The 22,310-nt window shown below is 39.5% G+C and overlaps 1 protein-coding gene across 14 annotated transcripts in view; it reads left to right on the top strand.

Annotated features, from left to right (window-relative positions):
* Positions 1-22,310, top strand: part of nrxn3b (neurexin 3b) — a 152,913-nt gene that overhangs the window by 59,039 nt on the left and 71,564 nt on the right. For 7 of the 14 annotated variants that reach the window (XM_088362765.1, XM_088362755.1, XM_088362757.1 and 4 more), the window contains 9 exons: positions 3,895-4,098; positions 5,352-5,378; positions 6,433-6,552; positions 6,657-6,769; positions 7,312-7,580; positions 7,726-7,916; positions 8,406-8,579; positions 9,043-9,069; positions 10,476-10,595. In XM_088362765.1, the coding sequence (XP_088218891.1) occupies positions 3,895-4,098; positions 5,352-5,378; positions 6,433-6,552; positions 6,657-6,769; positions 7,312-7,580; positions 7,726-7,916; positions 8,406-8,579; positions 9,043-9,069; positions 10,476-10,595 (1,245 nt within the window). The remainder of the gene's footprint in view (positions 1-3,894; positions 4,099-5,351; positions 5,379-6,432; positions 6,553-6,656; positions 6,770-7,311; positions 7,581-7,725; positions 7,917-8,405; positions 8,580-9,042; positions 9,070-10,475; positions 10,596-22,310) is intronic. The other 7 variants (XM_088362768.1, XM_088362762.1, XM_088362769.1 and 4 more) reach the window with 3 other exon arrangements.

The following is a 22,310-nucleotide window of genomic DNA, read 5'->3' as shown; positions in this document are numbered from 1 at the left end:
ACTCTCAGCTTTGTTCCATTTGTCTTTTAACGCTTATCAACTTCCCGCTGCTGAATAATCGTTGAATTGAGTGGAATAATGACTTTCTTATCTTCCACATTATCAAGCGTGTCGCACATTTTTCAAGGCGCATTGGGCAATTCAGCCCTTAGCACAATGCTGCAAGAGGACTTTTTTGGTTTTTTTTTTTTTTAAAAGCCTACCTTGAAATCATTTTGTCCTTCTTTCACCAGCTAACGCTAATCATTTGCAAGGATAATGATGATGAGCTCACATTTTTCTTGCCATGCTAGCTGCTAAAAGTGGCTCAGACAACAAACATTTATTGAGCACATGAAGGCCAAAACACCAGAAGACCAGTGTGGGTGCAGAGGAAGAACAAATCATCACCAAGGGATGTTAGAAATACAACCAAGACACATGCTGAGATTTATTTGCAAATGTTTACCCACGAGAAAAAAAACAAACTCAACCAATTCACTGCCGTTTTTACGCCACTTGGTGTACATGATGCTTGTTGCTCCCTAATCCCCATTTGTAATTAAATGTGTGCTTAGGCGCCGCGCTAGGTTATGTAAACCACCACACTGCCATTGTGGCTGTTAACGCCGAATGTGGAATGAACGATGGGAATGTGCCTCTTCAGTCTTCCCATGCTTCGTGTGCCTTGTCGTCTTTTTCTCCCACCAGTGCACACAAGCTTTTAAACTCTGTTTTTTCCCCCCTCTCGCTCTCACACTGAGCGTGTGCACACGGTGGAAATAAGTGTCTCTTCTGCCATCTGAAAAATTGACAACTGCACAAGTCCCACTGGCACGAGGACTTCCCAAGGATTCGAATCAAATTCGAGGAAGCGCAGGAAGGAAGTGTGTGACATCTGTTACGGCCCTTTTGGAAACTCCTGAAGGAGATAAAGGGTCTGACATTGAAACAACACTACCTGTGAACATCAGTGGTCATACACTTAACTTGCTTTTGTAATTACCTCCACCCGACAGTCGTTTTTTTTTACTGGCCATCTGTAGTTTTTTGGTTATCGGCCATCTGTAGTGTTTTTTTTTTTTTTTTTGGTCTCAGAATCCTTTTCATATTGTATATTCCAAACACACTTGCTTCATTGGTCTTCATGCCCGTCTCCAAGTTGCCCACCTTTCCCATCAAATCTTTTTTACCTTACCTTCACAGCAGCTACAGGCCTTATACTCTGCTGCCCCCTAACGGTGGGATTTATGAAGCCCTGATGATAATACAGCCAAAATAATAATAATTTTTATATATAATATATTATTAATTATTTAATTAACAATAATAATAATAATATTTTTTATTATTAATACTATTATATCCTGACATTTATTATCTTGTTTTAAAGTTTATACAAACAGATATAATTAATATGTCACACATCCATAAGTGTTTATTCATAAAAAAAAATATATCCCACACATCCATAAGTGGGTCAAAACGATTTTTTTTTTCATTCTAATCAGCTGTGACTTTCACAAGCTGTTTCAGAAGTATCCCATATTACGCCACAAAGTAAATAAATTGCGTTTATGGCAATCTCCAAGTACACAAAATGAGGTAAACCAGATGTTAGTGCCTCCACCTGCAACCATCTAACTCAGAAGTGCCACATTGTGCAAAAGTACATGACCTCAACACTCTGAATGCCTCCAATTATTTTTTTTTTGAAAACCTGAATTCAAAATTTATATAATCAATGCACGACAACTGTTTCTTGATCTAAATGAGTTACACCACCTGTAAGAAGGTGACGCGACTGCAAATAGTTTGGAAAGGAAAATCACTAGAAAGTAACTTTTCCCCCTCTGGATATTCCTCAAACTGGTGATTTACCAATTTAGGTTTTTTTTTCTTTCCCCCTCAGCCTTTCTTTGTCCCTGACCTTTATGCGTGTGTGTGTGTCCACACACCAAACTGTGGTTAATCATCACAAACCGCCATTAATCATACAGTCAACACCTTTTAGGTCAAACGTCTCCTTGTCTTTGAATAATCCATCTTATGGAGGCATTATGGAACCTTTGTGAGATGACATTGAATGACTTTCACTGGTTATGTGGTTAAGCTCAATGTCAGTGCGGTTTTGAGTCCAGGACTTTTTATGTTGTGGCTTAAAATACAGCAACTGTGCGTATTTATGTCCTAAAGGAAAATATATATATATTTAGATTGTGCTTTTGTGGCTTGTTTCCGATGCGGGTTATATCTGTCACATGTTGATAAAGCTCTGCGGATTTAGCTCATCCCCATGTAAAGCCTATTCAATGTCTGCTGCACAAAACCGCTTACTGTTTCATATTGACGCCACATCACTGCAGCTTGTGAATTTTTATATTCGTGTGAATTTATCTCCTGCGTATGTGAAGCCCAGGAAGAGTATTTTTTTTTTAATCTCATTCATTGTTGACCTTTTACTAAATTGATGTTTTGGCTTGCAGTGTAACCTAAATACAGTTTTACAATAGTATTATTTTTGGAGTGGAGGATATTAATGCAGTGTTGTTTTCATGAAATGAAAATAAATACAGAATTGACAGAATTGTCACGGATATAATCACATAAACACTAACTGCCGAAACAAATGGGGGGGGGGGAAATGAAAGGTCGCATCAGCTGGACTGTGTGTGGTAACACACATCATTTCAATTGACATTTAAAATGACATTTGCATTGCCGCTTTCACCGAGAAAACTGTGCATGTGTTTCTTAGCATAAATATCTGGATGTAAACATTTTGGCAGCATCCCACAGAGGCTTATTTGCGTTTTAGTGGGTAAAAATGACATTGCACACTGATGTTTTATTCAGAAAGTGCGCCGATTTGTCTGCAGTGTATGCTTAATGCTCACTAATTTTCTGAAAATGGGCCGTGATTAGTTGTGACCTGAGACTATGATGTCATTTTCAGTCGATAGCAAACGGCAAAATGGCCGCCCCCCTGAGATGGATTTTAAAAAAGAGAATTTTGCTGCTTAATTTATATCCCACAAATGTAATATTAATCAGAATGTCGTGGTTAGACTAGTGGGGGCACAATATATTATTGTAAAGTATTTTTTTTTTTTATGTTTCTGCCCCTTTAAGAGCTGCAGTGTTGAAATATGTATTTTATGGATATCCATTTTAATCTGTCTTTCCTCAAGAGACTTCTAGAGTCTTCTCTGTCTCCGTCTCCTCTTGCCAACACTAGTTTTGTCCTCTCTTTTTTAAACTCAAGTGAACAGAACAGTCTGTCCAAGTATCTTGGAACATTCCTGATGTGTTTCAGCATCTTCGAGATTGTGTTTATAATGTTGTAGTCATTTCTAATTGCTTCCATTTGGCAATGACAAACCTCTTAAAATATGACACAATTAAAGCAAAGATATAAACAGGAAGTGGCTTGATGATTTAATTTTCTGTGCACTGAGCAGCACGTGAACGCATCAGACTGCCAGACTTTGATGAATACTGCTGCCATCGTGCATGTTATGTGTCTCCAAATAAATGGATGTGCCGATTCTCATTGCAAAAATAGGTGTACCGTATTTTCCGCACTATAAGGCGATCAATGAATGGCCCATTTTAAAACTTTGTCCATATATAAGGCGCACCGGATTATAAGGCGCACCTTCAATGAGTGATCCATTTGAAAACTTTGTCCATATATAAGATATATACATTTGGCCCGCGGGCCGGACTTCGGACACGCCTGCTGTAGTGGCTCAATATTGGTCCATATATAAGGCGCACCTGATTATAAGGCGGCTTTTGAGAAAATTGGAGGTTTTTTGGTGCGCCTTATAGTGCGGAAAATACGGTATAAATGTTTTTCTCATTACAGTTGAGCATTACTCAACGCCTCTTTGTGTATCTTTCTCCCTGCAGAGTCATCCATCCTTTCCTTTGATGGCAGCATGTACATGAAGGTGGTGATCCCAAATGTGGTGCACACAGAAGCGGAGGATGTCTCACTTCGCTTCATGTCCCAAAGGGCGTTCGGTCTGCTCATGGCAGCCACATCTCGCGAGTCAGCAGACACGTTACGACTGGAGTTGGAGAGCGGAAGGGTCAAACTGACGGTCAACTTAGGTATCGTATACAGCCCCACCCGCCCCCCCCAAACCCTGGAGCCTAACCTGGACTGGCTTCCTGGGGGAAGTCTTTTTTTTTTTGTTTATGCATTTTCTTCCGTCTTGCCTTATTTTTTGGGTGCAGACTTCAAATCAGACCTAACACATACTAAACCAGTTTTTGTAGTTGCATGTTTTTCTGACTTGCCTTGGCTGTATTTTTTTCTGGCCTTGTCTTTGGAGATTGCTCCATTCACCAATCTAACACTCAATTTGTCTGCTGCTGATCATGGCATCATATCAGTCATTTTTTTCATTTCAAATCTTTACAGAATGATCTCATATTTCTTTGCAACATTAGAAATAATCGATTGCAGGAAACATTTTAGTGCTTCCACATTGGTCCCCATTCTTGATATGTGGGTCTGTTACTTTTTTTTTTTTTTTACCCCCCTTTTTTTGAATCCTTCTCATAGCAAATTCCTCCATGAGTGACTCTCTTGGTTTAGTTAACATCTCCAACGCCTCGCCCAAAGATGGCACTCACCCCTTCAAAGGCCCCGAGCCTGCGGCCCGCCTGACAAACAGCTCGATGCCACAGCACCTGGCGCACCTACAGATGAATCGTGACACCATTTTTAGACGATAATCATCTGACGGGTAGCTGCTAATAACTCCCACTCGACACATTTTTATATTTCTAAAGCATCTTCATTCAAGCACTCAAATGTAAACTTCCCATTGCAGCAAATATATAGTTGGTACCTTCTGAATTGGCATCAACGGGACTTCTGTAAGGTGTCGGTGCTGCGTGGCTCGAGGGTGTTTGCTCCCACTTTTCTGTTGCGGTTGACGGCACATGACTTGTCCGGTCACATGAATTTCAAACTGCACTCTCCAACTCGAGGTGCAATACTCATATCAAAGCATCACACCAATCAGTGCAAAATTGATTATTATTTTTTTATATATTGCATAGTTGAGCATGATAACAATATTTTGCCTCTATTGTAAAATTGCCATTAAATTCCAGGCGGATGTTTTTCAAAATAAAATTGATATTTCGATATTGCCTAAATTAAACCGTACACCTATTTATTAAAAATGCAGAACAGAATTGGATTCTCAATTCCATTATTAGGCAAATTTAAATGGCCGCTGGCATCATGTGACCGTCCCCAGAAGGTGGCCTTATTTTGCACTTGGATGTCTGCAGCTGTAACTTTGAAGGATGCAAATTCATCTGTCACTTATTCTCCCCTCCCCATCTAGACTGTGTCAGGATAAACTGTAACACCAGTAAGTCAACATTCTTCTTCTGGAGCCTTCCTTCCTTCCTTCGATAAATGTTTGATTAGAAGCGCCTGCGTGCCAGTTGCAAAAGGGCTGAGATGTATGCATGCGGGGGACTGATAAGAGGATTTCACAGATAAGAAGTAATAGCCAGAGATCAAAGTTATGCAAATCGGCCTTAATGTTCTCCATATATTTTTAATGGCCCATTTTAGGAATTAATTCAGTAGACAACTTTTTAATACTTCCCGGTATGCTCACTGCAATAACTCTACATTTGTTTTTCCAATTATATTGTGCTAATTGCAGTTTATTTTTTTCAACACTGTATTTAAGATACAATTGCTGTGAATAACATAAGACGAGAACCCTCCATTTGTTTTTACCGATATTATTTTTGAATAGGATTTGAATTTTTGGCCCAAAAAACACACAAGGGTCAACGAAATGATGCAAAAAGTGAATCATACATAAATAAGAACCTTCTGTGAGACATAAAGGAGACTCTTATAGGTCACAATAATTAGTCAGGGGTGTGTAGACTTTTTATATCCACTGTTCAAGGTCTGCTCAGACGCAAGCAGTATCTTGAATTATAAATGTGTACAATTAAATCCCCAAACTAATAATCCAGCTGTAACTATATTTCTATTGTAGAAATCAAAATGAAGATGCGTTAATCAACTCTTGTCGTGATACAAGCGCTCCCTCTAACGTTCAGTGATTCGAATGTCCCTTTGCCTCCCTGACTGGTTTCCTCATTAACTATTCATGTTATGATAATCTGTCGTTTGTAATTTGACTGAAAGAAGGGTGAACATTTGGGAATGGAGAGATGCAATTAAACTATATCGGTGGTGGTAATGAGCTAACTGGAGACAAGATAGAGATCATTTATCTCAATTTATCATTTTTTGCATGAGTAACAGAAAACGGGCCTATGAGTTTTAAAAATCCTCGGGAAAATAATGATTAATATTTGAATGTAATTTGATGTGAGAGATATTTTTGTTTCTTTGACACCTGCTTAACCAACTGACTAACTAGTGGTCCTCTTCAGGCAAGGGTCCTGAGGCTCTTTATGCTGGACAAAAGCTCAACGACAACGAGTGGCACTCGGTCCGAGTTGCCCGTCGGGGTAAATTCATCAAGCTCATTGTGGATGACGACATGGCCGAAGGTATTTTCTGATTTTTTTAAAATTAATCTCTTTTGTTGTGTTTCTGTTCATGATTATGTATACTGATATTTTTAGTCTCTTACGCCTTTCCTCTTGACTTTTAGGCCAGATGGTAGGCGATCACACCCGTCTAGAGTTCAACAATGTGGAGACGGGCATCCTTACCGAGAGGCGCTTTGTGTCCTCTGCCCCGTCGTCATTTATAGGACACCTCCAGGTAATCAAGTCCAAATCTTGTCAGTCAAACTCTGAAATTTGGCCCGTCGTGTAATTATATTTGGCCCGTGAAGATAAATTGTGGATTGACTAAAATCCCAAATTGTCTTCTCTTTTAAAAAATACAATGATATTTAAAGATATAATAATTTCTAGTAATTTTTATTACATTCATCTTTTTAAAAATGTGAATATTAATCAAACTCTGGCCAGTGGGCCAAATTTGGCCCACCGTGTAATTATATTTGGCCCGTGAAGACAAATTGTCCATCGACTTTGTGTAAATACTAAAATTCCAAATTGTCTTCACTTTTAAAAAACATAATATATAAAAATATAATAATTTCTAGCAATTTTTTATTACATTCATCTTTTTAAAAATTTGAACAGTTCATACTAGACTCTGATTTCAAAAGTTATTCATCATTTTCTTGTGTAGCCTATACTGTAAATAATATGAGATTTATTTGAGTTGACAGTCATAATGGCCCTCCGAAGGAAACTAACTACGATGTGCTGATTAATTGAATAATTCCCCCTCAGGGCCTCAAATTCAACGGTATGCAGTACATCGACATGTGCAAGAACGGCGACATTGACTTCTGCGAACTCAACGCCCGTTTTGGCATGCGCTTCATCATTGCCGACCCGGTGACTTTCAAGACCAAGGGCAGTTACCTGGGCTTGGCTACTCTGCAAGCTTACACCACAATGCACCTCTTCTTTCAATTCAAAACCACCTCTCCCGATGGCTTCATCCTCTTTAACAGCGGCGACGGGAGCGATTTTATTGCTGTCGAACTGGTCAAAGGGTGAGTTGGATGATCGTCCACAGAGGATTGTTACAACAATGTCGATGAGTTGACCTCTCGAAATGTTCCCATTGCAGAATGCTTGCCATTACCATTGATTTGTTTCGGGAAGGGGTTATTAATCCTGCACTGCTTTGTATCACAGGTTCATCCACTATGTGTTTGATCTTGGGAATGGCCCGAGTCTCTTAAAGGGCAACAGCGACAATCCGCTGAATGATAACCAGTGGCACAATGTGGTGATCACACGAGATGCTTCCAATACGCACACACTCAAAGTGGACGCCAAGTCGGTCACGCAGAATGTCAACGGAGCAAAGAACCTTGATTTGAAAGGTAATCTGTGAAATTAAAAAATATTTCAATCGAAAATGAGTGTAACAAAATATACAGCAAGAAATTAAAGGACCAGTATAATTACGACCATCGTAGCCATGGCAACCATCTTCACCTTTGGTGAAATAAATTATTATTGGACCTTCCTGGACACTTCACGTTTATCTGTACAGTTAATAGACTTTTAGAACACAAACGTGTTTATGTAGTCTGCAACTTATTGGCAACGCTGTTTGGTTTGTAATTACCACAGTGACAGACATTTATATTTCACTACATCAGGGGGAGTATTAAAGAAAGAAATAAAACAAAGCTAAACGAAATGCTGTGTAATGTCATTTTAATTATTATGATTGTGCATAATTATCACGAGGCTGTAAAGAACAATACAGAACGACTTCTCTCCATCTCTGGAAAGCCCCCCGTGATTTGTTTAGTGAAATAATAAGTCACCGCTAATGATGCTCATTTACCTTCATCTCGCTTTAGGTGATCTGTTTGTCGGAGGTCTGGGACCTAACATGTATCAGAACCTCCCTAAGCTGGTGGTTTCTCGTGAAGGCTTCCAGGGTTGTTTGGCCTCAGTTGACCTCAACGGCCGCCTGCCGGATCTCATCAGCGATGCCCTTTTCCGTAGTGGGCAGATTGAACGGGGCTGTGAAGGTACAAATTGCCTGGAGCCTGTTACAAAATGATCTGGCTAATTAGAAGTGTTTTCCGGAAGCTTCTTTTAATGCTGCTTACTTGACACCCCCTCCTCCCTCCTACTTTTATTCATTGTTTGAGAATATTTCTGCTTGAATGTTTTCCCTTTTTGCTAAAAGTTGTTATTTAATAAGCAAGAAATGTTGGCGCAGTAATTGGAAAAAAATAGGGCTCATTGTCAGGAATGGAAACATAATGATTAATACAATATGTTCTCAATACCTCTAGAGGGCGATATAATAACAATAGACAGATTTTAATTGAAAAAATATATATATTGGGCTGGATGTGCATTTTCCTGAAGGTTTTATTCCAGCTCTCAATACACTTTGCAATGCCTCTACTAACATCTTCCCCTTTGTTTTTTGCCCTTTTCTTTCTTTTTTTAAACTACAACTATATTTTTCCTGCTCTTACAAAGTTGGTTTCACCAAAGCCGATCTGCAAGGTAGAGGGCTAAACTCGGCGTCTTGGCTTGCCTGAAAGTCTGCAGTGTGAAATGCATCACGGGTGTCAACAAGGCAATCTTGCCCCTTAGTGTCGTAGAGATAAAAACAAAATGGAAAAGGGGGCTGTGAGAGAACATTAAAAAAAAAAATACAAAGATATTATTTCTGATGGCCATCATTACACCTATAAATTTGGAAAAGGTGAATCAATTAAAAGCAGTTCAAAACATCATATGTCATTGAACCTTATTATTAAGAAGTAAAGAAAAAAAGTAAGATATCTCCTCAATATCATTGGTGTCAGAAAGCTAGCAAGTAATAAAGTCCAAAATCAATGACTCGCATCTATAAACACATTTATGATTAAATAAAAAGCTTGGTGGTTCCCCATAATGCATTGCACTGTACTTTCAGACGGCAAACTTGACTTTAGTGTGTTACTCCAAAATCTTAACTTGCATTTGTCTTCCATTACTTGGATTCTTTTTTTTATTTCACTGTCTTTACTGTTTTTCTGACTTTTCTTTTCAGATTTTCATCCAGTGTCTGCTTTGATTTTGATTTGAAGGGTTGTAGTTGTGAACTCATACTTTTCTGAATTCCCACTATATGTAGTCAAAGCTACCATTTATTAAGTGTTGAATAATATTAAACGCACCTCTAGTTTCACTTTGAATAGTTCTTTGGCTAAAATGCATACTAGGTATTCACTGTGGTCTTTTTTTTTTCTTTCTATCGTGCCTCATTAAATCTAAGTGGACATGTCCATTGTGTATTCTCAAAAAAAATTGTTTTGAGAAAAGCTAATTGAGAGGAAAGCCTGTTCTCACTAGAATTTAGTAGTCAGAAAATCAAGATAGCATATACAAATCCAATTATAAAAATGAATATAGTTTTCTAATAACGCCTGGTGATTTTGTCTCAAAGTAATATTTAAGCATTTCTGTTTTCAAAAATCCTCCCACTAAATCCTTGTGAGAATACTCGTAACATATTTTGTCATTTTATGAGTGAATGTTTTCTCGCTGTTTTGTTTTGCTTGTTCACCGAGGAAATGCAACACTTGAAGTTTTACTCGGATAAAACTTCTGAAACACTTTTCGTCGGAATGAAGAAAATTGCATGCGTGTCCACTTGTGCAGAAATAAGAAATGATCTTAGATGTTGACAATGTCACCATAAGAAAAGCACCAGGAACATATTCAGATTTAAAAAAGGACTCAAGTGAATGAATCCGTTTTTTTTTTTTTTTTCAACCCTGGATTCTTCTGGTGACACTGCTTCTTCTTCTACTGTACATATTTATTTCTAGACTACCTCTCTTCTGCATGGCTACTACTACTTGATTATATTTCAATATTATTTTGGTGACACTTCCTTAGCTCTACTTCTTTCCCATTTGCAGGCCCGAGCACCACCTGCCAGGAGGACTCCTGTGCCAACATGGGTGTGTGCATCCAACAGTGGGAGAACTTCACTTGCGACTGCTCCATGACGTCTTATTCTGGGACTCATTGCAATGACCGTGAGTACTGCCTTGTTCTACTTTACCTTCAAAACCGCGATTGCAGAGCTTTGTGGATTGCACAAAGACATTTATCGGCATCTGAGGCCTTTGGTGTGCACATATTGTTTAGAAGTATGAAGAGAAATATTTAGATCTGCTGGCAGTCTCAGCTTTTATTGAAATTAAGGATCTTGAATCTCTGTTGGACTGATAAGATTGTGGTTTGATTCCTATTTTGATGTTCCTGTGTGGATTTGGCTTCCTTTCACTTGGAAAAAAAAACATGCATAATAGCTGAATTCGTCTGGTTGTGCTTTTCGGTGTGTCACCACCAGGGGGCACTAAATGCATATGCACGACTGCACACTGTCCCTCGGTGCTAGGAGAAAATGAGATACAATCCCTGGAGCATGAAATCAGATTTCCTGCTACTTTCCTCCACTGCCTCGTCTCTTGTTCAGGCTTCTTGCTCTACCCGTCCCAAGTGTGTCCCCACGGCTCATTCACTCTCCGGGATAAATTGCAAGATGACAGTAAAAACCAAATCAAATTTACTGCAATACCTTTTTATTTTTAGTCAAATTCAGCAAATACGTATCAAATGTGGATGATAAGAGGCATATTTTGTCTTGCGTGTTTGCTTTCTGGCTTTTTATTCACTGAGCACATTGCTTTGAGAGGGTTTCTAATTAGCAGTGTAGGGGAGCACTGTAGCTTCACTCTCCGCCCCCTCCTCCCTAATAGCCTGGCAGCAAATGGCAGTAATTGTCTGCTTCCCTGACTCCATCCATCCTATGAACATTTTTGCCAGTAAAGGGTCCCTTCATTGCAGGCAAGAGCGCTCTAGGTGGCTGAACGTGTGGAGTAAATCTAAGCAGCCAGGAACATTCTACGCTCAGATTTTTTATTCCTCATGTGTGGTCCCTGCTTTGCGATTGTGGATGTGGTACTCACGAGAAGAAGACACAAAGCAAGATTGTAGGGTTTTGTGCCAACTTGGCTCACTGAGTTTATGATAGTCCTCCCACTCTGTGTCATTGCATACCCATCACTGATTTTGGCAAGAAACTGTCAGATTCCATGACTACCGTATTTTCCGCACTATAAGGCGCACCTAAAAACCTCCAACTTTCTCAAACGCCGCCTTATAATCAGGTGCGCCTTATATATGGACCAATATTGAGCCACTACAGCAGGTGTGTCCAAGTCCGGCCCGCGGGCCAAATGTATATCTTATATATGGACAAACTTTTAAAATGGGCCATTCATTGATGGTGCACCTTATAATCCGGTGCACCTTATAGTGCGGAAACTACGGTACTTCAGAATTACATTTAAGCCACATGGGAGCGGTCGGAAAAACAAAAGTAGCGGGGACTTCTCTTCCCTTCCACATCCAGAGCAATTACTCAACTTACGTAACTGAATTATCACTGCAAAGGTCACAGCATTGTTTACCCAGTCAGGGACGTGGTAAACAAAGAGGAAGACAGAGCACAGAACCAGTAAACTAACGCTGACAGTTATTGATTCTGCTTGTACGGATGTCGTTATCATGAACCTTTGTTATTATATAATAAATCTTGAGTTGTCAGGAAGTGTACGTACGCGTTGATGCATAATGAGGCTTTATTAAACTCGCCGTCCACTAGCTGCATCATACAGTTAGATTGTTGATGAAGATGAAGATCGCTTATGTCAGCGAACAACAGTACTTATGAGTATCAAGTGGCCAGTTTCAGACGTTCGGGGAATTTACATTTTCCATTAAAGATGCTGGGAAGTCAATTCTTGTACCAGTCAGTACCATTTTTTTTTTTAAATTTACTTTTTTTTAGAAATAGTCTGGGAAAAGACTTTTTTTGTTCAAAGTGCATGAAGCAAGATCCATAAATGCATGCTAAGACGATTTTGGTGTTGGAGGAGAGATGAGTGGATTAAAAAAAAATGTAATGCACTCAATCTTGTCGAAAGGCTTCTCGGAAAAGTAAGAACTGCTGTTTAAGTGTAATAGCCTTTTTTTTATATATATATATAAATAGTGGGTTTATACAGTTGACTTTAGTGATGCTTCATTCACTCACCTCCAGTGAGGGGCTCAGTTCTAAGTCCCCTTATGTTTTCACTTGTAGCAGCAGTCAAGCTAATTCTTGCAAGGCAGTACTTTGAAACAATAGTCCATAACTTTGCCCCTACCCGGTAGGACGACTGTAATGGACTCTATGTGGGGGGGTCAGAGCTGCATCCATTAGTTGCCTGCAGATAGGCAAAAATCATCTTTTAACGAGCTCATCTAAATTTGAGCACGTTCGGTCCATTTTTAGCCTCACAGCAGTGACTGACCAGTGCACAACTGGATTCATTCCAAAAACTTGTATTTGCTTTTAAATCATTTAATGCTCTTGCCATGTTTCACCTTTTTTTTTATTTAATTGGTGACCAGTTCAAGTTGTAATGTGCTGTGACCCTGAAAATGATAATCTAAATATGACTCTGCCATTTAATTCAATGGAAGAATAAAAGTTAATCCATAGTGTGTTGAGCCTTTAACCCAAACATAACTAGTTTTCCTATCGGTAGAGGTGGGATAAATAAAAACAGACTTGTGGAAACATTCGATACAATTCATCTCTTGATGTCCAGCCTCTTTCAGCAAGCATGGGAAATGTTCTATTGCGAAAGAGAGAGGGGAGGAATGATTGAGCTACGGACATTACAGAGCGTTACGATGAGGGGCGTCCATCTGTTTTGGTGCCAGGCGCATAACCTTGAGACTGCTGGAGCGTTCCCAGGAGCCGCCTTTCCTCTCGCTGACTGAGAGCCCGGCTGCAGACGCATCCATCAACACTTATTCCGGGACACGTTTCAGAAGCCCCGGCTACACGTAGAAATCATCCAATCAATACTTTGAACACCTTGGCAGAATTTAGGTTTAGGGCAGCTACTTGTCATGTTAGCTAGCATCTCAATATTCAAGGTGCATGTGAATTTGGTACCTGCTTGTGTATATCTGGCAAGCACAAGAAGAAGTTGCAAGTTCTCATCAGCCTCTCCTATCTTTGCCGCCTCTGCAGGTTGATAAACTTTTGCAGTGTGGCGGATATGTTTCGAAGGCCACCCAAATAGAAGTAATTTGTCAGAGGCAGACAGCATTCTCACTTTGCACTCAATTGCATGAGCAAGTACAAACGATAAACTTCCCGTCCTGGCTGCAGCATAAAAGATTATGAGTTGGACTCATTCTGTTGCAAGCTTCTGCTTTTTTTACATTGAGAGACAATATTTAATATTTGTAAAGCAGGTAGGTGGGAAATTTGGTGATGCTATTTTTTTTTTCTTCAATAAAAGCAATTTCAAACTTTTGAATACAAACTAGCCGTTATATCACGCTCACTTTACAACCCTATTTTGTTCCTGGCTGTGTTAATGAACCATGCAGGAGGTCTTGGATATTTAAAAAGTTCCCAAAAGACAACCTGGCTAAGGTGATGTACGACTTAGCGCTACATCCTCGATTGTACCTTTGCAGCCAAGCGTTTCGTAAGCACGTGCTTTCCTTTCTTAGCCCAAAAAAACTTTTTGTTTTGGAGCAAATCTGCTCTGACAGCACGTTGCATAATTTTCCGTTACTTATATCGGAGTGTGTTTCCTGTTTTGGGAGCTGGGAGGGAAAGACACCAAAGCAGAGGAACGACCCGAATTCTGACGTCAGCCATAACACTCTAATACTACAGTGTTAAAAATGACGCTGACCAAATGCGTGATCGTCATCATCTCCCTGTTAAGTATCATCTTCTCACTTTAAGCTCTTCGGCTGTTTTTCACAGGCCATCTTGCGCGGTTCTCATACTTTTCTAGTTATTTCCAGAGTTTGATGCCTGCAGTCATTGTCATGTTGTTTCATTACGCAACAATCTCAGATGGTACTCGTAGAACTGGATTGTACCAACAGGCAATGGAGTCAAATCTTAAGGCATGTTGTGATATCAGACCCATACCAGTACGAGTACTCAATTCCTGGATAGTCATTGATACCGATACCAAGCAACAATACCAATTGTACTTTTGATACATAAAATCCGACCTTTATATCCTGATACGGCAGTTTTTCTCAAAATTGCAAGAAATGAATGGAAATCGTGATTACAAAACACCCACAATAGGTGATATTGGTATCGGCCAACGTCGTAAGTACCGATACCATAATGCTTTGCTGTGCACAATTAAATCTTAATCAGCACACTTTGTACATCTTAATCCTACTGTTGGGTTCGTTCAAACTTTTTACGCAATTAACAATTTGATTAGAACGTTTCACGATACACGCGAGTAATTTGAACAGCGTTTCAATCAAAGTGAGTCATCGAGACAAAACATGACATTTCTCGAATGATTTATATTTATTATCTAAAGGTCTGAATGATGAGTAATTCTTGATTCGATTCACGTCGGACAGTTTTATCCTTACCATTGTTCGTGTGACCTGATCAAATGTTGAAATTTGATCCCATAGGTTGCAAATATTGTTTGATATCAGTTTGGCATTATTTTTACAAGATCCAGTTCATTTATACTTTTTAGGTCTCAGTTCACACATGTACACACGAGCAAACGGGCATACCTGCAAAGTAGGACACTGATGCCATTTAGAATACTATCCCATGTGACCAATGCTGACATGAATTTGCTGGTTGACAAGGGACCCAATTACAGCCGCTCTTCCACAGACCCCCCCCTCCCTTCATGTGTCACGGAGGAAATCGTGGCATGTGTCATGGTGAACATGTGTGTTTTTTTTAAATATGTGTGTGTAGGAGTGTTGGTGTCCTCTCACAGCTGTGATAAACACTCGGGTCAAATGCATCACTGTAACTGTGAAAGTAATTCGAGCAGACTGCTGTCAGTCTGGAGATGCCCGATACATGTCGGACCTGACGTCCATGCACACCAGAGTGTTGGCATTTGGTTATCTTAGTTCTAATAACATATTACAAGTATTGGCCATACAAACTCTTTGTATTTGCCTATTGTCATGTGCCGTATTTTCCGCACTATAAGGCGCACCTAAAAACCTCAAATTTTCTAAAAAGTGCACTTTATAATCCAGTGCGCCTTATATGTGGACCAATATGGATTCGTGGATGAGGACTAATTTATTAAAGTAAGCTTTACGTGTTTATTTTGTGTGTTGTGTGATATTAACGTTTGAGCAACGTTGAGTTATTGATGTATTGGTTTCACTATTTCGAGTGTTACTATATTGATTGCATTAACGGTTGAGCAACGTTGAGTTATTTATTCTATGCGCTTTATAATCCGCCTTATATATGAACAAAGTTTTAAAATGGGCCATTCATCAAAGGTGCGCCTTATAATCCGGTGCACCTTATAGTGCGGAAAATACGGTATGTGTTGCAGCATCCAGGTGCTCCAAAGGAAAAACGTGCCATGCCTGTTTTATCGCAGGCTATTTTCAAACCTTGTTTACTTCAGCGTGCCCTCGCTCTTGTGCCCCACTTCTTGAAATGTCTCCACAGCAACACGAGCCCCACACACGGCCAGCGCCGTTTGTTTTGCCTCCCTCCCTCGCTCGCTCTTGCGAATCAAACCATCTTCTCACCAAAGTGTCCGGCGCAATAAACGTGTCTTCCGTCGGTGGTGTAATGCTTTTGAAAGGCTTTGCGTGCATTTTTGAGGCAAGCTCAGGGGGGGAGCACGCTGGGATGTCATATGTGCCATCGTAGCATGGGAGAAAATGGCTGAGCGTGCCAGGACATTCTTTTTTTCCCCTGCAACTTCACCTGAGTCATTATGAGCAGAGGTCATATGTCATTTAGTTTTTTTACATTTTAGTAAATTTTCAGTTGACAGTGACGATGATTATTTACATTTTCGTGATTCCCTATAGTGTGTGCTGAGTCTGTGTGCGTCAGTGAGGTTGGCCCTAGGCTCTTTTTGCCAGCCCATTACTCACTCAAGGTTTTGCATGTGCGCGCACAAGTGCTTGTGTGTTGAAGCATAGCTGATTTCTTTCTCAGTCATAGTGACCCTTATTGCCCGCACACTGTCAAAAGCATCTGCTCCTCTGCCCTCCCCCCTCCCATCCTTTTTTTCCTGCTGCCTTGTAACTGCGTTGCAAGTGAGAACTCACCATGCATAAAGGAGGATGTCGATTTAGTGTGTGGTTGGTAAGTCTTGACTCCATCAGGTTGCGGTTGAACGGGAATATTGGAGTGAGGAAACGGAGTCTTTTAATTGTCAGACCTGTCCACAAGTTCATCATACTGCTTATGCATTAGTTGTGTTTTAATATAAAGTAACATTCATTCCTGTCACAATCAGGTGTTCATCACGATATTACATATAAGTTAAAAAAAATCCTACTGCAAACAATGTAAATTCTAAAAAAAAAAAAATTATAAATATAAATTAAAAATAAATAAATAAATAAATAAATAAATAATACCGTATTTTCTGGACTATAAGGCGCACCGGACTATAAGGCACACCTTCAATGAATGGCCCATTTTAAAACTTTGTCCTTATATAAGGACTATACGGTGCACCATTAATGCATCATGTCAGATTTTTAATCCAAATCAAATCATTCTCCATTTTATCTTTTTTATTTCAACTTCAGACGCAACAAATTACTTTATAATCACAAAATAATGATCAAAAGCCAACAGTGCGCCTTATAGTCGCGCACTGTTGGCTTTTGAGAAAATTTGAGGTTTTTAGGTGCGCCTTGTAGTCTGGAAAATACGTTAAATGAAATCATTATAATAACAGTATTGATCAATAATAAATATGAGATTAGTGTCTTGCAGTATAAAAACAATTTATGTATACATGTACTGTGTTCATTCATACAGCACAGTGTTCACTTGTTCCATAACACATCTTTCTAAAGAGCAGCTGAAGGCCGAAGCTCAATTTTAAGATGAGCTCTTACATTGACAAGAAGATAATTGTCGAATGACCTCAAGGTGAAATTCATCTATTATCATATCATTAACTCTCGCTTCAGATAGTGCTACCCTCATGGTGCTATTTCCCCTGTGTAAATTGAAGATGCAAAATGAAAGTGGCTTGGGCTTTCTTAGAGTGAGACCAACCCCCCAAAATCTCCTGCCACAACCACCCTGGTCCCCTAATTTGCATATTTTTAAATCTGGATGTTATATGCAGTTAGCCGGTCTTGGCCAGTTTTGTATCTTTTTAGTATGCATGCCAGGTACAGCTTTGCAGGTACACGTCGACTTTTACAGTACGGTATGTGTTGATGATTCGTCTAGAGGTCAATGTCTCATCGCATCATCTTATCGCTCTGCTAATCGGAACATGATGCACGTTGCTAGCGATGCTGTTTGTCAGGGTAGCATTGATTTGTTTATGGCGGGATGGAAGTAGGAGGAGGAGGATGCTGGCAATTATAACCTCTGACTGTGTTCATTCAATAATATGACAAAAGACAAATGAGGAGAGTTGAACTGTTGGGATAATGACATCAAGACAGGTTTTGTGGCATAAATATTCATGCTCAACTAAATTTAAATAGATTTTCTATGACTTTTGTAATTATTTGATTTTAATATACAGCACTAAGTGGAACATAGACATCTACCTTTACAAATTTAAACATATTCATTCAATTTGCCAACCCGATACCAAGTGCCGATACCACAATTATCACCCCCCATAAACAATGACAGTTTTAATTAAAGCCCTACACATTCAATGTGGCAATTTTTTAAATTGCATGAAAATTCTCTCGACTTCTAATTTGTCATTCCTAATTGGAAAATTATCATAAGACGTTAGCCGTCGTCGCAAGTACCAATATCTAATGATAAGGCTCATATCGGTAGTGATACCGATACCTGGAATCGGTATTCACCCATATCTAGTGGAAATCCATTTTGACCTACGTAATAGTTTCTTTCCTTTACACAAATATCTTAAATGACATCTTATTCCAAGTTAGCGTAATGGTGGGTTTAAAGTCTAAATCTAAAGATTCAATCTTCGAAAATATTGTTGTCAATGCTGTGGGGACATTTTAGTTAATCATTTTTGATTATTTCTCTCAACTTTTCTCTTTGTACATTTATCAAATTGAACAAGCATTGAAACAATTATACAGTAGCAATCCATCTACCTGTCAGGTGAGTTTACAGAGTTCATTTTGAGTTACCCTCCCACTGAACTCGACTAAAACCGACTCAATTCCTGTGAGAAAAAGTTTCCTGTATTTTAAAGTTTGCTGTATTTTTAGAATTTATCGGTTTCATGTGGCCTGAACATAATCATGTAGATTACAGTGAAAATGAACATGCAAGATATATATTTTACTGTCAACACGATGCTGATTGCACTTGAATGGCATGCTGTGTCACGAGTATACCTGCATGAAGCAATCAAGACAAACCTAAAATTCTAACTTCTGATATTTTTGTACTTGTGAAGTCAATTCTATGCATGTTTTTTTTTTTTTTATGTCCCTAAGTGGCAGTTAGACTGCTGCTGTTAACTCCACATAGATGCAGCACATGTAATTTTGGCCAGCACCCCAATCAGACTGCTCACCCCCTCCCTCCAGGAGGCATAATTGAATCTGGAAAAGAGCAAAATATTGTTTATTTATATATATCTTGTTGATAACGGCTCAGATAATTTATATGGAAGTAGATAAAATAAGGACACGCAGAATTTGTCTCCCTTGGGTTCATTTATGTAAAATGCATGGCTTCTTGACATGGATGATTGTGTGGGCAGCTGTTTTTTTTTTTCCATAATTACGTTTTTGCGCTAAATTTCTCTGGTATTTGGTCAGCATTGATAAAGCTGAGATCTGTGAATGAAGAATTTAAATTTACTTGCATGACTTAAGCTACAGGTGTCAAACTCAAGGCCCGGGGGTCAGATACGGCCCCATCAAATTCGTGTGTCATTACTAGAATTGCAAATTGTCTTCACTTTTAATATTTTTTTTAATATTTGACCAGTTTTGACTCATCTGATTTGAAAACGAGTTATTTGTCAGTTTGTTTTGTAGCTTTTACTCTATATAATATGAGGTGCTCATACATTTATTTGGGTTGACAGTCATAATGCTCTGACTACAATGCGACCCGCAAAAAAAAAAAGAGTGACACCTCAAACTTAAGCGGTCAAATGTCAGGCACACATATCTCGCTTCTTGGCGAATCTTTTAAAACATCAACTTCACAATAGCACATGGGACAAGAATTGATGTCATAACATTTGTGCAATGCCAGGTATAAACATTACAACGTCTCATGTTAAATGAGGGGAAATGCAGTTAATATTTTTATATCCACCGTATTTTACAGGTGTTAACTTGGGGGTACTTTGTGCTTAGTCACCAATAACATTCCTGACAGATATACTGTATTGTTGGCATAAATAATTTTTAGCCCCCCTTGGATTGTGTCAATGCAAACCACATTATAGTTACTGCATTTCAACTTTATATTTGCTCATCAATATTTTCATGTGCGGAACGCAGCTCATCGTGAAAATCGATGACATTTCCCAGCTTGCTCACTTTTATCGATTGCGTTTAACCATTTGTTTGCAGGAATCCTTGACAAAAAAAAAAAAAAATCGAGATAACTTGTGGTTGTCTACCTCTTGGAATTTATTACACCTAGCAATGTGAATATGACTTTGGGTGTGTTTTGGTGCATAGCGGTCTCGATATACCCAAGGTTAACTGTTCGCCTTTAGGCCTTGGCACAGGAGTAGAAGCCATGAAGTGCTCCCAAAAGACAGACTGCGAGCTCAGCTCCAGCTGTCCGACTGGAAAGACGCACACCTAGTTTCATGACAACCGGGTCATATGTAACGTACACCCCAACAAAACTGGAGCAGTGGCGTGCATTAGCGGTGAGAGCGCAGCGGAGATTTAGCGTGAAAACACACATCCACGTACTGGGAGACAAAGGTCACGCGTGTGGCTCTCTGTCAGCAAAGACGAGCTGGCAAGGTGAATGCCGCATGTCGGCGTTGGTTTTCAAGTGACAGATGGAGCCTAGGTGCCATTAGGCAGACAAACGACAGCTTCATTACGACGTGTCGCTGGCGAGTGATGAATTTCCGCCCTAGTCGAGCCGTATTTGGGATAAAGCGATGTATTCATTTCAATTCCCAATTTTTTTCCCCCTTTCCACAAAACATCCATATGTTCATCCTTTTCCCAAGCACCAGTAGTTAGCCCACTTTGCATTCCTATGCAAATCAGCGTTACACCCCACCACCTCCGACCTTGCTCATCAAACGAGATGGGACAGGAAACAGAAGCAATGGGGGATTTAAAAGGCGAAAGGATACGGAAAAGTTAAAGGGGAAGCGAGGACGAACGGCTTGAGAGAGATCTCCAGAGACAGAAACGTAGGCAGAGACTGAAAGAGCGAGGGAGCAGTGCCACAGGCCACAGTGTGCCCCTCCTTTCCTTCTTCCCTCCCCAGACACATCCACGTGTCACCTCACCGGCTTGCAAATTAGGCTACACATGCTCCCTGGAGATGTCACAACGTGTATTTGACAGTTGGCTCCAATTTGCATAGATGCGCTGTGGTCATTTTTTTTTTTAAAGTGGTCACCTTACACTATTCATTCAGTTTAACGGGAATTTCAAATTGTTCTGCAAAGTCAAATTGCAAGACTGGACGGAGATGTTTTTTTGGATTCATACCAGTATAAAGTGACCAACCAGTTTCTGCTAGGATTGAATTAATTTCTTCTTTCCTTGGAAGCTTCAATGTAATTTGACTTCATTAAAAGTGTAGCGGTATTGGAAAATTCATGAAAGGGAGCCACGGAGCTTAGTCTGCCTGGTGATTCGCTCCCCTGCTGCTCAGATGAAAACCATGAAACCTTTTGATGTGCTTGAAGGAGTAAAGATTATTTTCACTATTTTGTTCTATTGTTGTCTATCTGGTATTAACTCGAGTTAAACTCAACTGTTTTCCAAAGCGACACAAAAGTGTACCAGAAAAAAGGATTTGCTTCTCACCAATCACCTTAGAAGGTAGATGTTCTCTATGGTCAGCATTGGAGACTCTAATGAGACTTGAAACCAAAATGTAATTGGAAACATCAATCTGTGTTGATTCATGTGGTTTGCTGTGATTAATGGAGCAGATTGAGAATATCTAATTTAGTTTGTCATCTTTAAAAGACACCTGGTTGGCTCCTCGTGTGTCTTTGGAACAGATGTGACATCACTACTACTAAAATATTTCAGGTTGTATCTATTCATTATCAAACTCATTTGGGTGCTACCATAGCAACATGTTTCTCCCTTTGTTGTTTCCATCTGTCTAATAGACCTCTGGAAATAGCTGCAACATCAATATGAGCTGCAAAATGCATGAATAAATAGTAGAAGGTCTAGAATGTACAATAAGGGCTTTTTTTTCAGATTTTTTTTTGTCAGGCACAATGAGGAGCTGATTTTTCTCAACGTATATAGTTTATATCTTACAGCCAACTAATATTTATTTAAATTGTCTCTATGAGAAGTCTCATATGCATGAGTGAGAAAAGAGCAGGAGGCAAGCGAATGAGATGTCAAAAAGGTGTAAGCACTTTATCAGCCGAGTGCAGCTTTTCTCACCAGGCGTTTTTTTTTGGTGTGTTTATGTGCGGAAGTACGTAGACACTATCAGAGGAATTTAGCTGGAGCTCACAAGGGCTATGTATGTG

Source organism: Syngnathus floridae, chromosome 19 (genome assembly GCF_059516105.1).
Source record: "Syngnathus floridae isolate MCC-2025c chromosome 19, RoL_Sflo_1.0, whole genome shotgun sequence".
In the NCBI taxonomy this organism is placed as follows: Eukaryota; Metazoa; Chordata; class Actinopteri; order Syngnathiformes; family Syngnathidae; genus Syngnathus; species Syngnathus floridae.
Note: the sequence above shows the minus strand (reverse complement) of the source record. Positions and strands in the feature narration are given on the sequence as shown.